Genomic DNA, 26,097 nt, shown 5'->3' on the forward strand with positions numbered 1-26,097 from the left:
GGCCATGTTTCCTAGTGTTATACTCTATGCAGTACTTAACTATTATTGCAGAACTTTGAAATTACTTTTGTGTTGAATATGAACTCCTCTGAAATAGCTTGATTTTTAAAGAATACTATTGAGTCTGCACAGATGCTCTATTTTGTACTCATCATTTGAGCTACATTGATTTGTTAGTTAGTTAATATGGGCAAGAGCTAATATGATTTTGGAATTTACTTTATACTATGGTCCAATTCTGATTAGCTTGTCAGAGCATAGGTGGGAATAACAACAACTGCATTTAAAAACCTGTCATAACCTAGTCAACAACCTCTGCTATCTACCGTATAGAGTCAAAAGAACTGTAATTTCAACTGTAATACTTTATGTTGAATACAAAAGAACTATTAAATATGTTTTAAAATTATCATTCTATCTATTTTCGAGAATAAGCTTACAATACCTTGTAGACAGTTCTGTAATTAGAAACACTTGAGAGATGTGTGGTTACTAAAAGTATTGCCAAGACTGTCTGTACCTTGAAATTTAATCTGTTGAACATGATCAAATATAGTGATTTTTATGAAGCCCCAACTTGTGTTTTGCACTAGAATAATGGGAAAGGCAGAATTCGAGCAGGAAAAAATGTTGCCTCCACAATGTGTGTGGCAAGAAATGACACCAAAATAATTGCATTGGAGATACAAATGCTATCCTTGATTCTTCCCATACAGTTTCCTTTGTATTGTTACTGCCTATGTTCGTTACCTTATTGTCATAACTCCAGTAGAAAGCATTTACAAGCATGTGCTTATCGTATAAATTTTACAAATATGAATGTACTTTCAATCATCGCCCTCCCTACCTTAATGCTCGCCACATAGTGATTTCCAATATGCAGTTTTCTCCATATGCAATATTTCACTTTTCTCTTATGTGTCAAATTATGAAAACACATTTGTTCACTAAGACTGAAACATAGATTCATCAAAGAAAATGTAATGACTGAAACCATTGAATTGTTACCTTATATGATCAAGGGAACAGCCCTCTTGTAATTTGTAAAGCATACATGGAAAACTGATGAAATGTTTGATTGTTTTTTGGAACTGAGACTGAAATGTGACATAATCTGCCACATTTCAACAAAATAAATTTAATGTCTACTCGTCAGTTGGTCACATAGCTCACCCAGGAGGTGCAGCAAGAGAGAATTAATTTAAGAAAATAGTAAGCAAAGAGGTTGGGGGGGGGGGATTTGTTTGTGACATGATTTGAAAGAAAAGTGAACTTTTCTAAGGCTACTGTTTTTCTGTTATTTTCTTCATGTTTTTAGGGCAGTTGTGATAACACTTAATTGTATGCAGTTTTTAACCCATACAAGCAGGTTCCTACCATGCTCCAATTCTATTATGAAAGTAATATGAACTCAGAATATTCCATATGTAGATATATTGAAGAATGGAGTCAATTGTTGATGATGCTCTTGAGTAACATTTTTGGATCACATAACACTCATATACTTTCATAAAATTTAATATGGGAATTTTCACTTTATCGAATTTTAATGTAGGAGAGAAGGAAAACTTCATTAGACATTGTATAGTATTACTTGAAAATTTGTATCTTGATCTATAGATCTCCATTCCTGCACAAGTACCACTTTTCTTGTGAGTCAAGATGCCATCGAACTTAAGGCACACCTTAAATATTGCTTCAGCTTTTGAGGAGAAAGAAATACTTCTAATTTAAGGTGCACAGATGTACATACTGGTAATACTGGTACTTTATTTAGCAATACCGTACAGTAAAATTTTGTTAAGGGTGATTTTTATCAATACTGGTATTTCGGTAAAACATCTAGGAAAAATTTGATTATTGAAATTGGCAAATTCTCCATTCTGTATTACACTAATGCCATGGTATATGTATACATATATCTAATCCAAGTTGCACCTAAATTTTCAACATCCAAAACCCCTAAAAAAACCTTTGATATTTACCCAATCAAACTAGTCATTTGAAACATATCCAGATTTACCTTCATTATCATATGAATCTATTTACACATTTGAATTGTTGTGAAAATTGATTTTTTCCTGTGGCCTACATGACATTATGGCTTTCCATATTAGCCATGATATCTCTGAGTAGTTTTGACTACTTAAACTATGCATGTTGCATCTTGCAGTCAAACATTCTGACAATTTTCCTTCCATCACCGTTCCTCTCAAACTCTGTATCATGTTTGTTTTTATTTTTAATATTGGCATTGGCCTTTCCCACAATGATGAGTCAATTACTCAACTCATACGTTTATTCCCCCTTGTTTTACACCATGTGTTCAGGGATTTGAAGTAAAAACATAAATAAAACTGAACAAACCCTGTATGTAAAAAAAGATAGCTTTGGACAATTCTACATGTGCATTTTGTGTACAACTGTACATACTTTTGTGAATATGAAATTTGAGATATGAGCAAGAAGTGTGTATGTGCGCACATGTCTGGTTTCACTGCATATGTAAATCCGTTGCCAACCAGGTAGATCCATAATATTATGTCCACATGTAGAGAGATATCTTGCAAGTCAGAGTCACTTAGTTCTATACTGATAATGAACATTCACACGAGCATACTTTCATGTGGGTTTTGTGTTGCAGCTGCCACCACTACCACCACAAGCAGGCCAAGCCCACCTTGGCTCATAACATCTCAGCCAAGTGTCTGGAGTACTTCCAAATTACCTACTTTACGGCCAGTCCAAAAATTACCTAGTACTTCGGAGCCTGCCACAACTACCACTACGGCAACTACCAGTAGGCCCACTACGTCATCTCTGCCTACAACTACAAAGGTAGTTCCAGCACATCCGAACGTGGTAGAGAGCAAAGGTGAATCATCGGATATTGCTACTGAAGAACCTGCTGAGGTTGTAATTTCAGAAGCCACAACTACTCCATCCACTAGCACCACTACAAGAAAGTCCACAAGAAAAACTTCAACAGGTAAGGAAATAAATCTTTCTTCGGGGTGGAATTCCAGGAATTATGCATAAATTATTGGCTCCGGGAATTCTGCATGAATTTTTCACTGTAGCCGTTAAACATTGCAACTTTACTAATCCAAATCCCATTGAATTTACACGTAGTTATAAATGCCTTGAGGCAAGTTTTTCACTGTTTAGATTTTATTTTTATCGAGGAAGGAAAAGAAAAGAAAGCTGCATGGAATTTAAAACAGAATTTTCTCAATCCGTTTACTTTGACAGAAGGAAGATTATTACAAGATAAGATACCTTGAAGTTGATTAGGTAAATTTGAGTTTGACATTCTTGTACAATTAACAATTTTCATAGATTAATATATCCCATAACATTTGTGACTAGTGTTTGTAGATGTATTTTGAGTCTGAATATGTGAAATGACAAATGTAAATTCCATACCTCAAATTAAATATTTTAAATACATACATATATATACCATTTTCGTGTGTGCATGGTGAGAGGTAATACATCACGGCAGTGGCGGCTCATGGTCTGGCTCTATGGGTGTGCACGTCAGTCTATCGTCCAGAAGTGTTATACCACCCCTGTGAAATACTCACACCTGTTTTTGCGTACATAATGAAGCTTAATATATTGGCAACCCAAGTTTTGTTCATCTTGCAGTGAAAATGAGGCTATGACAGAGTTATACGTATTTCATGATTTTTTTTAACACTTGATTTTTTTACAAATTTCAAATATTTCGGAAATTATCCAGCCAATCATGAGAAGAGCGATGTTATTGTGCAATATGTAATTCACCATTCGATAGCCTGACAAAATCACTCAAAACATAGAAATACTGATCTACAATATGAATACTATTGTTGATTTGCAAAATATTTCATAAAAACTCTCTCTCCCGCTCTGCTGATATTAATGAACAAGGAGAATAATAACAATGGCGTACACCAAAGAAGCCGATCCAACTACTACATCAGTTGTAATCTATCTAGCTGTTGTTTATTTCTAATGACAGACTGATCAAACCAAGCAAATGAAGCAAAATCAAGATAATAATAAATGTTAAAGCAAATAACAGTACTCACTAAGTTCACACTTCAGAATTTTCCTTCTCTTCCGGTGTATCCATATATTACTGCAGTTGCTAAAGGCTTTTTGGCTAACGTCCCTCTAAAAATTCAATAACGTTAAATATTAAATCTGCTTTCGCTATGTACAGTTTCCCTATTCATCATAAAATCAAACACTTTGCACTGAAACAGGAACGACCTTTTGACAGCGGTAAACAATTTTGTAACGCAGTAACAGCCACACAATGCAAAACAGCTGACTATTTGATGCATTATCAATCTCCCCGCAGATTGATAATTCGGCTACTGCACCACAGAGACTGTTTATTTTGACCAAGATGCACGAAGCAAAGGCATGCTTAAAACACCCATTTTGGTTTCAGTTGCCCTTCTCCTTTTCTTTCCCTGTTATGCTCGGGACAATATACCATCGACATTCCCTTTCATAAAAAAATCCCTCAATTTGCAATGATGTATGGGTTGCATCGACTCTGTCACACAATCTCCAATGGAATGGGTTTGCAACACTACCTTTGCTCGCACCCAGATCGCTTCATTCTCGGCCTTTCTAAATGATGCAACCTCCCCTCACAAGCCAAAACACCCATTCAGCTTCCTCTACGCGACTGCTGCAACAGCGTCATAGGGAGCGAAACTACCATTGTGTTCAACCCCGATCGTGGCCTGGTCTATGCGAGTCATATCACTGATCGCAGGCTTCTCCACCATCTCTCTTGGTGGAGCGGCATGGGAACACTTGATGTTTCGAAGGAGAGAGAGTTCAATAAATAAGTATAATAATAATAATAATGATTTGCATTAGAGATTTATTTGGGTGTGCACGTGCGAATAGGCAGAAGCCGCTACTGCATCAGGGTTAATAGAGATAACATCTACTTGTTCCCTAGAATTTTTGGAAATTTTGCCTTGAAAACTGGGAATTATACTTGAATTTTATCATGGTCCTAGATTGGCCACCCTGTTCTTTAAGTACAAAGAGTTACAAAGTAAAGTTCCCAATGCAATTTTTTGTACATTATTGTTACTAAAGATCTTACATGTGTGAAGTACACATATTTGCACTATTTTCCCACATAGTTGTCTTCTCTGTTTGTGTGTTGAGTCATCTTGCCAGTAAATACATGATTCTTGCACTTGCAGCCATTCTGCCATCTGTCACGAACAGGATGTTCCATAGTATACAATGTGAAATTAAATTTATCATCCACCTGAGCAAGGGCTCCATGCCTATCTGCACATGAGCACAAAAGAGAAATATTTGGTGGACACTATTGTTTTGTACACTAACACAGTCTATTAGCCATTGCTAAATTGGCTACATCAATCTGACCACCTATGGGTGAAATTATGAATTGCATTAAGCCAAGAATATCATCACAGAATACAGTATGTCAAGGGAAATTTAATTGAAAAACTCTTTAAAAAAATTTTGGGTTTCCCTTGAATCTAGAACTTGCTATTTGAACATTTTTTCATGTATTATTATTATTATTAATAATAATTTTATTTATGATATTCACATAAAAGAAAAACAGATGACAGGAAAATATCTTCACCTGTGCTATAAACTACATTTACCACTTCAATACAAATCAATTTAATCTCGCTAAAAATTGCACAATACGCACTGATATGATCAGTTGCTGCTAAATGTGTTAAGGTTCAGCATTTTTGTTTCTTGAAATTAAGAAATTGAAACTATTTATTGCTTATTAACCATTTTGCAACTAAATGTGAACACATTTCAAATCATTATCTAGATTGTGTATAAAATGCCATGTGTAAGAATATTTTATTCATTCATACAGTGGCGGCACCAGGATTAATCATCTGGGGGTGCTGAGGGGGTGCGATGCTGAAAATAAAGAAAGCATGAAATATGCATGCATGTTTTAGCAGAGGCGCAACCCCAAATTTTTGTGTGTGTGGGGGGGGGGGGGAGGGCAAGTACCAGGCTAAACGTGCCAATATATATATATCTCTCTCTCTCTCTGTGTGTGTGTGTGTGTGTGTGTGTGTGTGTGTGTAATAACATATTATTTAAATGCATTACATAATCAAATACCACTTCATAACAAACTAACAGCAAAAGTGATATAAATCTCTGAAATATGTGTGCTCCTTATCATCCAAACAATTGTTCATTCATTTTAAAACCAAACTGCTTAACTATAACAGTCTGAAGTAGGTAGTTGGTCTTACTTCCCTACCCAGCAATTTACAATGCATTACAGAAAAGAATGATATTACTTGCTTCCCTCGCGCACGCGAAAAAAAAATCAAATTATTGGAAACTGAAAACAATATTAATTTAATAGGGCTCCACATACTCTCTTTTAAAACATTTTAATTTGGATTGTTCGCCGCCCCGTAGCTACGGCTCTGAACTTTTATGAAAAAAAAATAGGATTAATATTATTATTATTATATTTTTTTGCATAAAATTTTAAAATTGAGGATGGCAATTGCCTCCTCCCCCTTGCAGGTGTCCTTGGCCGTCTGGAAGAAAAAGTAAAGAAATACATCATTTTGTCCTGCTACTCTTAGATTGTTAGCCTTGCATTTTTTTTACTTCAATGTTTGCTCCCCCCCTAGAATTGATTTCCAACTAAAGTGGGGGGGGGGTAATGCCCTCTGTGATTGCACCACTGGCTATCTTCCACCTGCCCCAGATGCTGCGTTGTCAGAACAAAACACGAAGTGCAAGGCAACTTCATCTTCAATAAAATCCCCTTCTGCCGCACAATCCCCATCAATGAACTGTAACATTTTTTCGCGAACTTTGGGCTCCTCGACAAAGTCTGAAATGTTCTACTAAACATGTTAGGTGGAACGTCTAAAACGTATTAACAGGTAAACTACCCGTCACGATACAACTCACGTTAAATAATTTCCCGAGCATGACCTGATGATTTCTTGAACAAGTAGGCGGACAATAAAACTGTTTAACAACAATGCCAAAAAATGAACTCGCTGAGCTGTAGCAAATATCGAAAAACACAAACAGGTCGCTTAAAACAAAATACAAAAGAAGAAACAGTTCTTAACAACAATATGACTAAAGAAATGACAACGGCCTTTGATCTTTATAGAAACTACCAACAGTACACACAAATATATGCAGATTCTCTCTCAATGCTTGGCTGTTGTATACAATAACATCGATCTCACTACAATACCTAACATTCGGGTGCTCAATGTGACGACAACATATGACACTGTAAGAGTTAATTTTTTAAACATAGGTTTTCAATAGGGGGTGGGGAAGAAAATTAGGGGCTGCGCAATTACCCCTTTGCACCCTCCTGGCATCACCCTTGCATTCATATAAATAGATAAGGACAGATGTACAATGACTCAAGCTCAACTAGCTTGGTAAATTTTCAAATTGTAAATAGATACAGTTTCTTCCTTGCATACCATATTTATTTATTATTTGTTATGTCTGTGTTAGGGAAGATTATGATTGCAAATAATTCCCTCTGTTGTTATTAGTACAGATAGTATAATACATCAATGTACATTTCTTATTTCAGTTTCAAGTACTGCCGTGTTTGAATATGTGCCCTCTCCCAGTGTAACGTGGTTTCAAGATAATGAATTTGTCCAGTTTTGTGCTCCAGCATCTGCCAGGAACTTGTACTGGAACTGGACTCAGATGGGAGAAGTGTCCGCACAACCTTGTCCAGGTGGAGCCACAGGATATGCAAAGTGGCGCTGTGGTGTTTCAGAAACTGACAACTCCAAAGCTGCATGGACACCAGCTACTCCTGACTTAAGTCAGTGTCGTTCAGTGTGGCTAACAAGTCTCGAGTCGAGAGTGGAAGAAGGTGATTCAATTATCAGTATTGCAAATGATTTGTCGCAAGTAACAAACAGTAAAATTTTATACGGTGGTGATATGATGACTACAACAAAAATTATCAAAAAAATGGCACAGAAGATGAGTGTCGACATACAAACATTTCCAGATCAAAGACAGAGAGAAGCTTTAGTGGCAGAATTACTCCAACATGTAGTGAGAACTGGTAGTAACCTTCTTGACAATCCACAGCATCCATCCTGGAGAGACTTAAGTTATAGAGAACAAATGAGAGTAGCAACGTCCTTACTGATTGGTTTAGAAGAGAATGCCTTCCTTCTTGCTGATACAGTTGTCAGGGAGAAGACCGTGAATCAAACTGTAAAAAATATATGTAAGTACTTAATATATTTGAAATGATTGTAAATGTCATGTACATGGTTATGTATGAAATGTGTATAGCTAAATTATCCAATTTTTTACCCCTACAATGTACAAAGTTGTAGCTCTTATTGTATATATGCGTATAATACTACTGCACTAGCATTCTTTCCATGTTTAAAAATTGCAAACTGGGATGCAGTACTACACACATGCTTGTGTGTGATAGTGTCAACATAGGAACATTCATTAGAAGTGAAAGTCTGGTGGAACAGCACTAACAATTTGGGTAATACTATGGTAACATTGTAATGATGGTTGTATTGCAGTTATATAATAAGAACCCATTGCGATTTCCTGCCATTGCTTGGTATTTATCAACACTCCTTGCAGAGGTCTCATTGATAACTTACTATTTTGAAATACACAAACTTTCATCCACAGGATTCATTGTTTTAGCTCATGTAGGAAATTTGCAGTAAATGTTCTTTGTAAAAGATGGTGGTAATTTTCTTCCCCAATCATATATGTATGTTCAGATACAGTAAATGCAAATTTTACAATAATCTCGATGGTGTGCACAACTTTGTATTAACGTAAGTGAAGAATTGAATACACTAATAATAGTTTTTTTTTAATTTCCTGGGAATAATCAGTAACATTGATAATCATTCATTTATGCCATGTTTTCCCTTTTGGATCGCAGCTTGTCATTTTATATTTTTAGTAACTTGTCATTGGTGGCATTGGTAAAGACTTGGCTATTAGTATGATATTCACGATGATACAAAATGTACCCTGCTGTAGTTTTTCAGTTTCTTTACAGTTTGGGCAGGTATGATAATGTCGCTGTCGGTTTCTATTTTGAGTATTTATCAGAGCTCTCAGATTACAAGTTCAATTGTTTTAACCTTTCAGGTAAGGAATACTCAAGATTCCTTCCTTTATGTGATGAGATGCAAGTATTTCCCAGGAATGCTGCTAACTGTCCATTATGTGTACTGGATTTGGGAGCTGTAAAATGAAGGGAATTATAGAATATATTCAGTCTTTAAGACCAAGCACCACTTTCTACCATGAATGAATTCAACCACTCTTAGGATGGAGCTATTTTAGCAGTTGCCATTGGAAGGTGTGCTAGTGCATGACAGAAAGAGCAACTGAAAGCATTGCAGAGGGTCGATGAATTATCTGTATCAAGTTTAAATTTTTCCTATTGGAATGGATTCATGCAGGAAATAAACAGGAGAAATTTACATGCACTGAAGGTTATATTTTACATGGAAAAATGCATGCTCAGTTTGTAAGAACATCCACGGAAATATTGTTTACAGAAGAGTGAAAAGTGCATATCACAAGAAAGTACTGATTTGGAAGATATGAAACAGAATGAAGAAGAAAATATTGCCACCAAAAGCATAAATAGTCAAGAAGAAATTTTGAACATCAGCTACACGGAATTGCCATGTGGGACATTTGATCGAGAAAGGAAAAGATGACAAGAATATCATGTAATAGGAGTAGACTAGTGCTAAAACATCAGAACTGTGGATGAATACAAATGATTGATATCAGATTTATGAGCAATAACTTATTTGGGCTCCCCCCATTTCCACCATAATTACAAATAATAATGAGTAATAGTTACCTCACATTTTTTCAAGTATGGTTTCTCTAAGAAACAGTTTTATTCAGTAATATCATGTAATAGTTTTTCTAAGGCAACTTTAAAAAATAATGACAACATTACAACCGTATCAAGGAGACCTCTAAAGGGAGAGTGTGAAATTAATGCCAAGCAGTGGTAATAAAAAAATGAAATTTATATTTATCTATACATCATGTGTTACTAACTTCTATCTTCATTGCAGTGAAACTTGCTTTTTTTAGTGCTGAAGTGAAATTTAAATCTCAACAGTAAGGTTATTACTATAAAGAGTGAAAATGTATATGTATAGAATTGTAATGGTAAGCTAACACAATGAAGCAAAATCAAATATAAATTCAGAAATATATTCATTATCATTAAGTTTACCATTGCTACAAGCTTCATTTTGGGACTTCCTAAAGTTGCCTGTCTGAAAAACAATAAAAGTAACAGTAACTTGCAAGGTATGGATGACAAGTTGAGCCAGGATAAAAAGAAAATATTATTTTAATTTTATTGATTTTCAATTAAATATTTTTTCAACGAACAAAGTTATTGCAAATATTGAAAGATTGTGGCTTTGTAGTGAGGTAAACTGGTAAATAAGTAAAAATATAAAAAGGAAAAGCTGGTGGAATGGGGGTGATGCAGACACTTCTTACATGTATGCTTTTTTGAGAAAATACCTATAACATGCAAAGTGAAGGAAAAACCATTACTTCAACAAAAATTTAAGGAATGATCGGTCATACTTCCTAGGGTGTGCCTGCCTATACATGTCACCTACATATCTTACAAAGAAAATAAAGAAATTACTGCGTTTGGAATAAAAGCTATATATTTTTAAAGAAATACAAGAAGCAAATGGAAAATTACATTCATAAATACATTAATATGTAGTAAAATAGTGATAAGAACTACATGTGAATCAATACTACCTATCTCTTGTCATAGTATGAAAAAAGAATTTCTCATTCTAAATATTCTTCAATTAATAAATGGTATAAAACAATAATTACTTCATGAAAGATTTCAAGAGCGTAACTACAGGTGGTAGTCCTCAAAATGAATCCATCTATGTTTGTGAAATTCATGCATCTCAATAATTACAGAAGAATTGAAAACAAAAAATAGAGAAGATATATAATGAGAGAAATTTGGATTACTACCAAGGAAATGATTAAATGTAGATGTTTTATGTCCCATATAATTTGAAAGTTGCATCAGAATTGACAATTCTTTGGGGATTATTTTTGAAGTATCAGTGTTTGAAATAAAGCCATTAAAATAATACAAACTTGTGACCATATGGAAAAATACTTCAAAATGCATATACCAAAATATATTATCAATAGTTACATGAAAAAGATATGGTTCTATTTATTAAGAGTATTTGAAATTATGAGAGAACTTGTGTGCAGTAGCTAATGTGTGCTACTGTATTGGAACAACTTTTACATATTGGAAAATCAATTTCTAGGCATTTTATGACCAAGCATTACTGCTGTAGATATGAAAGTGGCATGATAAAGTTGTAAAATTTTAAAAAAAATTATACCAAAATGGCTGCAATTTAACAGTGCAAAATGAAATCTGATACTTGATATATAACACAGATAATGTTCAGTACAAACATTAATAATACATCAATGAGGATGATATCTAATGAACATGATACACTAAAAGAAGACTATTGAGTTAGAATTATGTGTGGTCGGCAATCCACATTGCTCAGTACTTTTTTCATTATATTATTGATGATTGTTTTTTGTTAAATTCTGCTGCCAGCAGTAAAATTCAGAGAATACAAAGTATGTGCCATTGATAAACTACAATCAATAAAAATTACAAGTGTTGCAAAGAAAAATAAATATTAACTATTAAAACTTCAACTTTAAGCTTCAAAAGTGATAAAGAAATGAATTACTTGACTACAGAAATATAGTACCAATAATTTGGAAAAAATACTTAAACCATTCTACACAAACATGGATAAGGAAGTAATATTAAATGAAAGAGAATTATTCTGAAGGTGACTTATTCTGAACGCAAAAAAAAAAAAAAAAAAAAAAAAACACTTGCAAACACCAGCCACAGTTTCACAGTTTCATTGGAAGAATTTAAAGTACATTTGGGGGGATATGGTTTCAAAATGATGTAACAGTTTGGAATTTAATATTTCACATTTCTAGTCACTGGAAAAACGAAAAAAATATATAGCAAGAGAAACAAAAAATATTTTTAAAGAGTGTGAGAAATATTCAGCTATATTAGATTTACATGCACAAGAATAAATGTCTGCATCACATATATTCATGAAATTATACATAGTGCATTAGAACTATTTCATTTTGTTTTGAATATAAATATGTTCTACAGTTAATGCAGATACAAAAAAAAATGCTAAATGGAGTAAAACAAGTGTGAGCATTTCCAGACTACTCGTTAAGTCACTTCTGGATTCAATACATAGATTGTAAAGGTGTAATATTTATTATTAATTTCATTATCTCCTTCGACAGTACTCTCTGTGCGAGTGCTGGAGACAAGAAGTGTTGGGTTGGAGCAGTTTCCATCACCTGCAGCTTGGGAACAATGGACTGCCAGCCGTGATTGGCTTCAGTTGCCCAGAGGAGCTCTTCTCGAGAATAGTGAAGGAGGATTAGTTCGTCTTGTATTTGTGGCCTTTGATAGATTGGAAGAAATTTTACAGCCTCCGCCACCTCATCTTAGTGAAGAAGATTCATCTACCACTATTGTTGGTGAAAATGGTGAAATTACTTCTGGGCCACGATCTTCTCGCAATACTACTCGAATATTGAACAGTAAAGTGATATCTGCGTCACTGGGAAAAGGACGCCATATCCAGTTATCAGAACCAGTGCGAATATCACTTCGTCATCTACGTACAGAAAATGTTAGCAATCCTGCTTGTGTCTTCTGGGATTACACCATGAGGTAGGTGTATAATATACATGTGAAAAACTATGTTCCATACAATATTGTTGCAACATTTCCTTGCTGTGATCAACATGGTAACTAGGGGGTGAATGAGTTAGAAGAATTAGTCTGTTCAAGAAAGAATGATGCACCTTTCAAAAAAGAAAAATAAATAAATGTTGCCTACTATTGTCAGAAATAATTATTAATTAAGGTAAAGTTCCCCAAGCATATAGCACTGTGCCACGAAGGCACATTCTTGATCTCTGCCATTTTGGAAGTGATGCGATGAGCACCATGCTCCAGCTGCCTTTACCCCCTCCCCCCCGGTACCTATTGATTTGAGGCTGGGTGAGCCCCAGAACCGCTTTATGTGGGGACAAGGATGGAAAATATCCAACCTTAGATCACCCACCATGGGAATTGAACAGAAATTACTAATTCGTAATTTATTTTATCTGACTCGACTAATAAACAGAAAATGATGTTATGACCAAAGTTGATCCTTCTGAGTTAATTCTCCTTAACTACTATCTTTGAATCAAATATATTATTTAGAAGAAGTTTGAAGTTGAAGTTTTTAACCGGTATCAGTATTAACAATGGTGCACAGTCATGTTGTTAATATTCTGTTTTAACTGATCAAGTTACATTGTGTAATTCACCCACTTATTTTGGTATTTACTTTGTGCTCTTTAGTTTTGGTGAAAATATACCTTATACATGTTCAATCAGCTGCTAACATGGTTTCATCATGTGTTTGTGCTTGTACTTTTAAGCCAATGGAAAATATAATAGTAGGCAAATTGATCATCATTAATTTTGTTGGCAGAGTGATCAGCATAACATACTACAAAGCCAGAGGTCCCAGTTTCAAACACTGGTTAAGGCATGGATGTATCACTGTGCTTTTTCCATCACTCTTTCATCAGTTCATCATTCATCCTCATCATTGGGACTAACCCAAGGGTTAGAAAAGCAACATAAAACAATTCAAATAGAAAGAAATAGAATAATGTTTTCTTTTTTCTTATTCATTCTATGTATTTTTATGGAATAGAATTGTACTTATCCTGGAGCAGAGGTGTTTCCCCTCCTTATTGATGCTTCCATTTCAATTCTTGAATCTCACATTGCAGAAAGCAAATGAATGAGCAAGTTGGACAATTTGCCTACTCTTTATCTTTGCCATTGAGTATACACTCCTGCTCACATAAAGTGGCACATTTTCAGGCGCGGCTCGTGCATTATTTACCCGGGGGTTCACTGAAGTGATGTGACATATATTCACTTTCCGCAAAATATACTTCCTTCGCCCAACAAAAGGATGGGGGAGGGTTTAAAAGCTTTGTCAAGAATTCTTTTTATCTGGGAGTATAAGGTTTTGTTGTAGGGGTGTGCGAATAAATTTAGGGCTGAAACTACAATAAATTGTGCCTTTATGAAAAAAGTTGAGTTTTGTTGGAATATCATGGACATCCTCAAGTAGGGGCAAGTAATATATTTTTTCCCCACGAGGAGCAAAAAACACTCCTTCAGTCTAAAGTTACTGCAACGCTTTTATAATAATTACCAAAAATTACTGTGACTGAAATTAAATTATATGCGTGTAATATATAATTTTTGGTTTACATTCAATTTCCATGGGGGGCGGCCCCCTTTTCCCCTTCCGGACGTCCATGCTGACTAATCAGAACTGGTCCTACATTTGTTAAAGGGAAATGGCAACTAATGGCATGCGCATACTAGAAATCGAACCTGAGACCCTTTCATTTATACGCGACAGGTTTGTTCAAATTTGGGGCTGGTCGACCAGCACACGCTTTTTTTCAGTGGACAAGGAAGTTTGTTTACGTTAATTATGTGCATTTCTATCGGTCATTTCTTACCTGCGCGGACAGCAACGCCTACACTGCATCAAATGACATAACCTAGGTAAAGTCCATCCCTCGTTTCACTCGCAGCATCACTTAATACTTTCCAACAAGTATCCAAGCACTTCAAAAACTAAAAAACTTGAGACTTTGACACCGAGCGACAGCGAGTCACGTCTTCGCGCCATTCTTTCTCTTTCGCGAACCCGAAGTGTTTCCACCTTTAAGGAAAAACCTCTGAATGCATGCACAAGGTATTTTGGTAATGTATCTCCTTTATTTTAATTCATCGCATCTAATTCCAGCTTCTATTTGTTTCCACTCATCCATCTCTGACACAATCTTGCATTTATTCCAAGAAGTTCGGTGCAAAAATGATACAAGAGAAGATTGAATATGTAATGTGTGCGCTTCAAACTTGAACCGCACGCAGCAACACTGGAAGGGAGGAAGCAGCGAGAAAGGAGCCTTGTCCCGCGGCTTCTGCGAGAGAACGAACTGCGCATGACCGTTGGGTTGAACATAGGTTCTGCAAATCTCATCGCCCATGTATTTTGTCCTATACCCTCCTCGCGCTTCTGCTCCCGCACGAAGCTTTCACAATGGCACGAGCTGTCCTGTGGGGGTTCAACTGAGGGTCTGTATCAGGGCGGCCGATTCGCGGTTTCTTCTTCTCAGCAAGAGAGTTCGCCGTGTTACGGGCACAAATACATGACTTATTGTGTAGAATTTTTAGCGAAATAATGTGAAAATTTAAAGACATTGTTCATTGTTCATTCTCGAGGTGATTATCGTATATTACTGGGGGTTCACTGATCCTGTGCGCTATAGGGCCAACCGCGCCTGCACATTTTATAAGGTTGTAGAGTTGAAGTATGTGCCACTTTATTTGAACATGAGTGTGCACATGTACACACATTTTGGGATGATATGGGCCAATAAGAGAGGCTATGAATTACCAAATGTAAAAACAAGAAAATTAATATTTTCATTCATCAACTACAAGTGAAATTTCCAAAAAACTTTCGCCAAATTAATGTTCATACATATATATACCATTTGTTTTTGTAGTCTGTATTCTCCTCTTTAGCTATTTTAAATTGCTACTGTCTTTTTCAGTTCATGGTCTGAAGAAGGATGTCATGTAGAGACAACAAACAAAACCCATACAATGTGTGAATGTGATCATCTAACCAATTTTGCAGTGTTGATGGATGTCCATAGTACTTTTCTGTCACCACCACATCAAATGGCTTTACAGATTATCACCTATGTGGGATGTATCATCTCAATAGTGTGTCTTGTTTTAGCTATTATCACATTCCAGTTATTCAGAGGATTGAAGGTAAGCAATGCATTCATTGTATTTATTGGGGGATAGGACAGATTAATTGGTACTCGTATCAATGTCAGCCAATGTAGGCATATCAGTTTATCAGTAATATTACCAATAATTTAATATTTTACCAATAATAAAAAAATACCAAGAATTTAATTTAAATAAAAAATATTGATTATTATTATGAATTCCAATTGCATCAATTTACCAGAGTTTTGCTTTAAAATATTAAAAAATTACAGAAAATAAAAGTACGTGTTATGTATTTTTTTTCACGTTTTGGTACAAAATCAATGGAAGCTTCGAATTTTGCATAACTTCCAAGATAATTAGACTCAGTAAAAGTGATGTGTTACATTTTTGCACACCCCGCAAATGACCAAATGCCAGAAATAAAATGCAACACAATACTTGCCAATGCTGATACAGATATATCAGCAACAGTATCATCTCAGCCCTACAACACAATACTTGCCAATGCTGATACAGATATATCAGCAACAGTATCATCTCAGCCCTACAAAACACATTTTACAAAGTTAGTTTCCAATATTATTCCTACATTTGTATGCCATGCCGGACTGAGAGCATTAATGGGGTGGTGGAATTTCATTGGTAGGGCAGCCTTGAGTAAAATATCATTAGCTCCCTACAAAGAAAGTTAACCGTTCGGGTTACACTGGAGTATAATAAGCGTACGTACAATTTTAAGTTAGACATTAACTCTTGAACTTACTGAGACCTTTTCTTATGAATTCATGGAGAATCTATAAGCTTATAAGAGTTGGCTTAACTGGAATTTATTATTGTAACCAAATCAATTATACAAAGTATGTTTCTCATGTCTTTTAGAATTCAAAAACTCTGTCTAAAAATATGTAGAATAATGGTCAACTTTTTAGTTTCTCGTGATGCTTCTAACCAATAAAAATTTTCATCTTGCAAAAGTACCAGATATCGAGTCCATCTTTTTGGCACCCTTTTGGAGATGCCATGGTAAGAGGGTGCACCAGGATCTTGCCCGGTGGGCCAGTCTGGCTCTGGTTGTATGACAGAGCTTACAGTGGTGTACATACTATTAAATTGTAAGAATTTAAGACAGAGATGGAAGGACTATGGCGTGATGAACCCAAAGGAAAATTGATCACCAAAACTTAAAACTCAAGTTTAAAAATATTCACACTTGGTCCCCCTATACATAAACTAGTTTAAACAAGATGAAAATAACCTGCAATTTTTAATCTTGTGACCATGGAAATTGAATGCATATTGCAGGAAGATATCCAGGAATGTAAAATGTGGAACTCCACTCTAAATGTTGACTGTTAGTACATTTATTTAATTTAATTTTAATGCAGGATTTATAATACAAAGAACACACATTTCATGTATGAGGATGGGGGAATATTTACTGTATATCTAGATCGGTGTTTCACAAAGTGTGCTCCATGAATAACTGCTGATCTGTGGCATGGTTTGTAGTTGCTGCAGGCAGTGGTCTACCAGTGGGAAATGTTTGAGAAACACTGATTGATATACAAGTAATATAATAATTGCAGCTGTTAGCTTTTATTTTTGCTAGCCTCCATGGTGAAGAAGTCAGTATAACACACCATGATGCTAGATGTTCCAGGTTCGAATCCTTGGTAAGGCATGGGTACACAATTATATTTTTCCCATCATCAGTTCAATCACCCCACCATTTATCCTCATTGCTACAATTAACCCAAAACCCAGTAGATAGAAAGTAACTGAAGTACACTCATGTTCACATAAAGTGGCACATTTTATAGGGTTGATCAGTTGAAGTATGTGCCACTTTATGTGAACAGGAGTGTACAAAGTTAGAGAGAGGTAGCTTTTGTGTGTTGCAATAATGTAATTGTGGTAAATATTCAGAAATTTGTTTTATTACTAAACAAAAACAGATTAATTCGGCATTGGCCAAAATAGGAATATCGATGTATTGGAACAGTCATGGACACTTCTGGGTGGTAACGATTCCACTGAGAATCAGTGGGATTGTTACAACCCAGAAGTGTCCGTGACTGTACATGTACCAATAATTTTTTCAATCAGATATATTTTAATAGTCTTTAAAATATAATTCATATATATTCGTTCTTTAAAATAAATGTTAAAATATGCTTTTTTTAAGAAAAAACTATTGCAGGCACTTTGTTACACATTAAATAAAGATTTATCTTCTTCATGGAACATTTTCAATTTTATATCATCTTAGTAAAACACTAGTTATTGGTATTGTTTAAATTTTCATATCAGTCCATCCCTAATTGAATTATTTAAACTTCTGGCAAAATTATAAATAAACAAACTAGACTCACTTTCTAGGCAAATATTGGTTTAACAATATTATAACTAAATAAGTAATGAAATGAACTACTTTTGTTAAAATGCAGTTACTATTTTCTTTTCTTTACAGTCTGATCGTACAACTATACACAAGAACCTTTGTGTGTGTTTGTTAGTTGCAGAAGTCTTATTTTTGGCTGGAATAGGACAAACCGATAAACCTATAGTGTGTGGTATTGTTGCAGGATTGTTACATTTCTTCTTCCTCTGTGCTTTTGCTTGGATGTTCCTAGAAGGTAAAGTTGAATTTTATAATTCAGTGATAATATTGTAGCATATTACTTGACACCTTTAAACTGCATTTGGTTTACGCTATTGTTGTTCCTCCACTTCCTGCATTGACCTTTCTAGCTCAAACCACACTGCATTGTCCCTATCTACTGTCCACCTCAGGTTGGGGAGAGCCATTCTATAGATGAGCTAAACGAGAATGCACAAAATGTGTGCACAGCACACTAGCCACTACTATGAAAGGTGGACAAAATGAGCTTTCAAAAGTGAGTTTTAAACTACGGCATGTGTGAAGTGCTGCTTCTCTACCTACCATTCACTCCTCCCAGTCCAGCAGATGACATTTTTCTGTTGAGCAATTGCCAGTGTGGGAAACGTAACAGGTTGGACCAAACATGGTTTAATATTCCTTTGCCATTAAGGCCAACCATGAGAATGAAATATGAACTATCAAGACAATGTGCAAAACAGAAGAGTAGCATGTTGGAACAGCATGAGAATATTTCTTTTAATCGATCATGGCCTCTTACAATGATAAATTGTAGCATGCCTATGTTCCTTAAGATTTTCTGTCATTCATTTGGAAACTGAGAAGACTTGTTACCAAAAGTAAATCTTTATTTACGATGGTGTGTTTTGAGTTTCTGATGTAGTTATTAGATTTACGTAGCTGACTGTTTTCCTACAGTTACCACTTGACATATTTTTATAAATAAAGTATTTGGTTTCAAAGAAATCCATCTTTGTGGTCTGATTCAACATTCCCTTCAAAATTTCTTACATTTTATAATTATTCTGATTCCCTTGATATTTGAAATTTTATGTTGTTGTTTTCTCAGTATTCATGTTAATGATGTAATTGAAACTGAGAAGTGCAAAAGTAAGTTTCAAAAATGTCCGTAAATTGGATGGTTTTAATTTTATGGGGTCTTGAGGATAATTTGTGGTGTAAAAATTGTACTGATAAAGGTTGGTGTGTGTGGGTTTTTGCAGTCAGTTAATAGTTGTAATTTTGAGCTTTAGATACCATTAAATACTTTTATTTCGGAAATCAGTAATATATATTAATGAATATTCTTGAATGTTTTCTATTTTATTGTGCAAAAAGTTTCATTATGCAATTTTTAATTTTAATTTTGATGTTCTTTTCAGGCTTTCAGCTTTATGTAATGCTGATAGAAGTATTTGAAGCTGAGAAGTCACGAATTCGTTGGTACTATATATTTGCATATGGCGCACCTCTAATCATTGTGGCTGTGTCATGTGTTGTGGATCCCTTCAGCTATGGCACTGAACGTTATTGTTGGCTGAGGGCCGATAACTTCTTTATATTTAGCTTTGTGGGACCAGTCATTGCTGTGATACTTGTAAGTAATATTCTGCAACTTGTATGTGTGTTTGTGAATTGTCAAGATTAGGAATGGAGCTAAAGTTGTAGTTATATCTCTTCTATGTATGCATAAATTTGTGACTGTTTACAGGAGGGCTAAGTTTGTGGTTCAGACAACTAAACCTAAAATTCTGTAATGTAAATTCCAAATCTAATATTCAAGTTACATTACTCTCTAATTATGTAGAATTAATAACTTCACTACTTTGAATCCAGCAAATTCAATCATTTATAAATATGTATAAATTCAATGAGATTTGGATTAATAAAAGCTGGATAATTCACGGACAATTCCCAGAATTCAAGGAATTCCCAGTGACTACCCACCTTGGTATTGTGCAGCAAATCAAGCAAACTTAATTCATTCTTCAAATCAACAAGTAACTTTTGCTAACAACACAAATATAGGATTACAATAATTTATGGATAATTTTGAAAATGAAAATTTGGTTAGAAAATTAATATTTGGTTGTTACGTATAGCTATTAAAATTTCTTACGGTTCTTTTGAAATTTTGTTTTTGAAGATGTACCCAAATAAGTATTTTTCAGGAATTTTGAAGCATTTTAAGTTTCTTTTGGAACCTACTTTAGGATTTTTTGTGCCTAATTTAAGACTTTTAGAACCTATTTTGGGATTTTTAGAGCCTATTTTAGGAACCTAAAAGCACACTTTTTAGAACCTAAAAATCCGAGGTCTAGTGATTACTCAACAATATGTCCACTGTTTGTGACTGGTAGTAACAATTTCTACCTGTACACATGCCATTTCGTAGTTCCACAGATTGACAGGTGGTGGCAACACTGCACTGACTGTAACCTTATTGAGTAGTGTGCTCCAAAAAAATTTGTCATGAAAAGAACAAATTGTGTTCATCAAAATTCACTTGAACATGGAAAAAGTGCTGTTAAGTGTCACAGAGTGCAAGCTTGTAGTGATGAGGCACTTCCATGTCCAACAGTGGTTCAGTGGTTTGCCATACTGATTCCCGAAGACGGTGAAAGTTCCAACAAGCCCCCAGCAACATTAAGGTGATGCTTTGTGTTGCCTAAAAATATTAAGTCATTCTCCTTTGTCAAACATGACTGAAGGGAATTACCATGAACAGTGAGTATTACAGTAACTTTCTGGAGAATTGCCTTCGATCAGTTATTTGTTGGATACAACCAAAGCTTCTGGTGAGACATCTGATTGTGCAACATCACAACTCAAGGTGCCTTGTTGCAAATTCAGTGGGGCAACTGATCCAAGTGGTGGGATTGAAAAGTACTAAGGTATCCCCTCTATAGTCAGGACATGAGTTCTTGTGACTACGACTTGTTTCAGAAGCTAAAAGATCCTCTACGGGTACAACGCTTGAAGGTCATCAATGGCTAAAGTACAGGTGGTCCCTCAGTAATATGTCAAAAAACAACTTCGCTGGGTCAGCCAGAGACTATTATGAGTAGAAACTTATGAGCGTGTAATCACTTTTTTTTTTAATGATCCTCGTATAAAACAAAGCACACAACAAGAACAAGCATGCAATGTATTTGTACACACAGCACACATCTTGCTGGAGTTATGCTCCTTTCCCTGTGAGAAGTGTCAACATGTGAAGGTTTTTACATATTTTGTTTTCTATCTTTATTCTGGTCTACTTCACAATAAATATTAAGAGAAGGAAGCTAAGCTGTATGTAGAAACTTCAATGTAAATGTTAGTAAATTGTAATTTTTGGTAGCTAGCTTTCATCTATACATTTCTAAAAATACTTTCTGTTTCTGATTGGTTTACAATATTTTATAATAATGAATTTACCCTTTATGTACTTATTATTATATTTGTTTTTATAACTATACAGTTATTAACTACGTCTTTTATTTTCTCTATTTTGACAGGCTAATCTAGTCTTCTTAAGCATGGCAATTTACATGATGTGTCGCCATGCAAATGCATCAGTTTCGATGAAAAGTAAAGAACACTCGAGACTTGCAAGTGCCAGGTAAGATTACACAAAGGTTTCCTGAAGTAATGTATTAATATATAGTTACAAATTATTATTTTGAATTTATTTACTGTATGAAGTATGTCTGCAAATATTCAGCATATACTTCTTACTGTATGTGTGCAGTGTGTAGTTTTCAATATATGTTAAATGTTTGCTAGCATATTGTAAAGTTAGTACTTTCATGGTAAAAGTTCAGTTATGCAAACATCAATTTTTCAACAATTGCAGTTATATGAAACACTTTTTCTTTTGGTACTATAAGTACACTTCATTGCCTGAGGTTGCATCTAGAAATAGCAAGCTTATACGTGTTTTAACTGCCTGATCAACTATGTGAAGCAAGAGAAGTACAATGGAATTGGAATGAAATAGTTTGTTAGTTCCCATTTTGTAAGTGTTGCATGCAAACAAACAATAGTTTTGATTTACTTTGAAAGTTCTGTTTTATATATTGTAGTATATATATCTGTAAGTACAAAAAATAAGTTGGAACTTCCACGATAGGAGTGTATTGTATATTTAAAAGTAATAATCTAATTGATGATAGCAGTTGTTGGGAAAACAGTTCTCACCTCGGAATATTCCACAGTCAGGATTTTCTACCAAATGTTTAGGTTAGGTTAGGTTAGGTGTTGCCCACTAAAGCTTTTCTTGTCAAAATATCAAGTAATATATTTAGATTTTCTGCCTTCCAGCTTTTTCGTACTTGCTTGAAATAATTATTGCAAATATATTTTTATTTCATGTACCTTTTTTGTAAGATTCCTTGAAGAAACTTCCAAAATTGGGCATGTTTAACATCACTGTCTCAGGGGATTACTTACGTTCAAACCACTAATCAGAATTCTTAGATGATGACTGCTTGTTGACATATACCAACTGTTTATTTTTCTCCACATCTATAACATGAAAGAATAATGATTTTGTTTTGTAAGATGGTCTATGAGTGTATTAACATTTTTGCTGTAAACAAATGCATATTCACAAATGCAATTTGCATTAGTAATTATTAGTTGTAAGTATTTAAAATAGAACTGCAACCTGAAAAAGTTTGTATAATTGTAAGTATCTAAGGGGCAAAACATTATAATCTTATTTTCTTTACCTATTCTTAATCTCACATGTGCACAGCTTGCAAAATGGGAATGCACAGTGCACATGATAGAGTATATAATGTGTAAAAATAGATAGATGTGATTAGCAAAACGAAAAATAAAGATGATGTAAACCAAGGGTGCGGGAAAAGTGATAGAAAGGGCAGTGGTATCAGTAGACTTCACTTGCTGCTTGTGTGGTCCTATTCCTAAACTACTGGTGACCTCCAGTGTGGATTTGTTTGGCTTCGAATCCAGGCCAGGGTATGGGTGGTCTTTGCGAGTTGTCCCTTCATCAATTTCATATAATCACTCATCCTCATTGTCGCAATTAACTGAAAATGCCATAAAAGCAACACTAAATAAAAAATATCAATGTGCAACTTGATAATAAGTAAGTATTTTTGACATAATTGCGCAAGAAGAACTAACTGTCTTGAATTTGGATGTAGTCCGTTTTTGTTTTTTGTGATCATATAAAGGTATTGTTGCATCTACAATAAAATATTGTTCGAGAAATAGACAAATTGAGATTTTTACATTAGTTCATGTACAGCCCATAAGAAAGTTTTCTTCAATACGTCAAAGTATGCAGTTTATGGTCCATTTTACTAATGCATCTAGTGATTAAAAATTCAAATATAATTGCTATGAACACACACATATACATTCATAATATTTTGAAATATTATTGAAAATCAAGTTGCATGTGCATGGGCCTTTTGGAAGGCTCCAGTTCTCCCCTGGGATGTTATATTTCAAGAATTTTTTCCATTGATTAACTTTTACTTTTTGAGGGAACGTGGAGGAAGCTAACACTTTCTTCCATGTAAAAAGTTAATATTTATAATGGATTTTGGATTTTCAATCTTTCACCCACAAGAAGGTTGTGAATTGATTGTGATTAATTTTCATCATTGAATATTCACACTGATGCTGTGAAATTTGAAGTATTTATGAACATAAATTGGAATGTGCAGTTATCTCTGACAGTTTCAAATATATTTTATTTGACAATTACAAGATGGCTGTCATTAGTAGTTAGCATTATGCTCTAAGTAATGTGAAACAAGTTTTAGCAAGTTATATGCTGGGAAGTAGGGCATTACATTTTAAGATGTCATTCTTCAAAGCACACATGTGAAAATTTGTTCATTCATTTTCATTAACATGATAACCTTGGAGGGTGTGGTAATGCCATTGTTTCCAATAAATGTTCATTCATTAAGTATTGCATTTAATAATCAATTTGGCATTTCCATTTTGTATCCTTTTCCAGACTTAATTGCAGCAGATGCATCATAAATTGCATTTTGAGATATATTTATTTGAAATCATCCAAATGTTTGTGTACATATATTTACCCTGGTGTAGTATGTAATGCTTTTGTAACATTTGCATATTGCATTCATAGTAGTTTGATTGTTCTTGGATGATGTAACATTTGCTTCTAATATACATAATTTTATTATTTTATTAACATCAGAATATTAATTTTTTGGTGATGGTCTTTATTTTTTTTTGCTTGTTTTACTGTAAAATATATGCAAGTAAGTGTTAAATCATTAACAAATTTCACTGTAGTCTTGGTGATGGATAATTTTTAACATTGTTGTCTCTTCTTTTGCATGGCGTAGTGGGAAAGAAGAGAATGCTCTTCAGAACAAATTACAGTCACACTTGTAAGATTACCACTTTTCTCCTCTTTTTATTGTAGCTTTAGTTAGCAAGTAGTCTTAATCATTTTAACAGAATAACATAAGTTGACAGTGATTTTAATTCATTCGTGATATATATATATATATATATTATAGGTGAATGTTTCTTTCCAAAAACTTTTTACACTTCTGTGCTTATGCTGAAATAAGTTTTTGTGAGATGGAACAGTGTGTACAGCAGTAAAGGTTGAGTAAAAACTTTTGATGAATTGGGAAATGTAATTTACATTTTCCCAGAGTTCATGATACACTTTGATTGAAAATCTAGATTATCAATTCCTTAGCTTAATTGTTCGGTGCTTCAACTCTTTCTGGTGTAATTTTATAGCTCAACTTAAACAATAATAAGTCCCCCTCCTCTCCTCTAAAATATGAGCAAGTACCATAGTTTATTATGTCTGATGTGGTGTTCACTTTTTTCAGTTTTTCAGGAGTAGTTTTATTTATATGTCAGCTACATGAATCATTAACTGATTATCAGCAATTCTCATTCATTGTAAATATCTCATCATTATCCATCACCAGGGGTGCAAGTGGGTTATATTAAGGGACAAGGGAACAGATTCTTTCCCCTCTGTACAGTAATTGTGCATCCTATGGGTTATTTGAAATGATACGGCATTGAATGGATAACATGGCTTCATATTTCATTCTAGATGTTCACAAGGTGGAGTTTCGTTAATATTGTAATCCACTTGATCAAGTCTGCTTACTACTTGTCGATCACCTCTTAAGTGATACTATTTTTGTTGCATTCAAATGATAGCATTTGAATGCCATTGATATATTTGAAATAATTATTTCCTCTTTTGGAATCCTAAAATAATTCTAATATGAACAATCAAGAACATTATAAAAGAGCTTAGCCTCAGGCATGACATGAAATTCCCATACATGATTTATCAGTTCAAAAATACATACACAATGTACATGTCAAGAACATGGAAAATAATAAATTACACTTTTCATCTTTGATCAGTTTTGTGCATTCTTAAGTAGGGTTTTCCTAGAAACTTTTCATGCCATTTCAAAATCATTGGATATACATTACTTGATATACATTGCATCAGCTTACTTGTGAAACACATTAAGATTAAAACAAGTTTTGTTATTTGAATCTTCACATTTGTGAATTATTCACTTGTTGTTGAGCACTGATAAGAGTTGAATCACACCTGCAAAATATAGGAAACTTTCAGATCCAAGAGAATGAGTGGTATAGGGGCTCACTGCAT

At 34.4% G+C, this 26,097-nt stretch overlaps 1 protein-coding gene across 12 annotated transcripts in view; it reads left to right on the forward strand.

Moving 5' to 3' along the window:
- LOC145983989 (latrophilin Cirl-like) overlaps positions 1–26,097 on the forward strand; it is a 310,072-nt gene that overhangs the window by 269,443 nt on the left and 14,532 nt on the right. For 11 of the 12 annotated variants that reach the window (XM_083117242.1, XM_083117246.1, XM_083117241.1 and 8 more), the window contains 8 exons: positions 2,645–2,989; positions 7,619–8,278; positions 12,436–12,871; positions 15,847–16,072; positions 18,510–18,675; positions 19,823–20,037; positions 21,941–22,044; positions 24,782–24,826. In XM_083117242.1, coding sequence (XP_082973368.1) covers positions 2,645–2,989; positions 7,619–8,278; positions 12,436–12,871; positions 15,847–16,072; positions 18,510–18,675; positions 19,823–20,037; positions 21,941–22,044; positions 24,782–24,826 — 2,197 coding nt within the window. The remainder of the gene's footprint in view (positions 1–2,644; positions 2,990–7,618; positions 8,279–12,435; positions 12,872–15,846; positions 16,073–18,509; positions 18,676–19,822; positions 20,038–21,940; positions 22,045–24,781; positions 24,827–26,097) is intronic. The other variant, XM_083117248.1, reaches the window with a different exon arrangement.

The sequence above is a fragment of the Lepisma saccharinum genome, chromosome 2 (genome assembly GCF_977018435.1).
Source record: "Lepisma saccharinum chromosome 2, izLepSacc3.1, whole genome shotgun sequence".
In the NCBI taxonomy this organism is placed as follows: Eukaryota; Metazoa; Arthropoda; class Insecta; order Zygentoma; family Lepismatidae; genus Lepisma; species Lepisma saccharinum.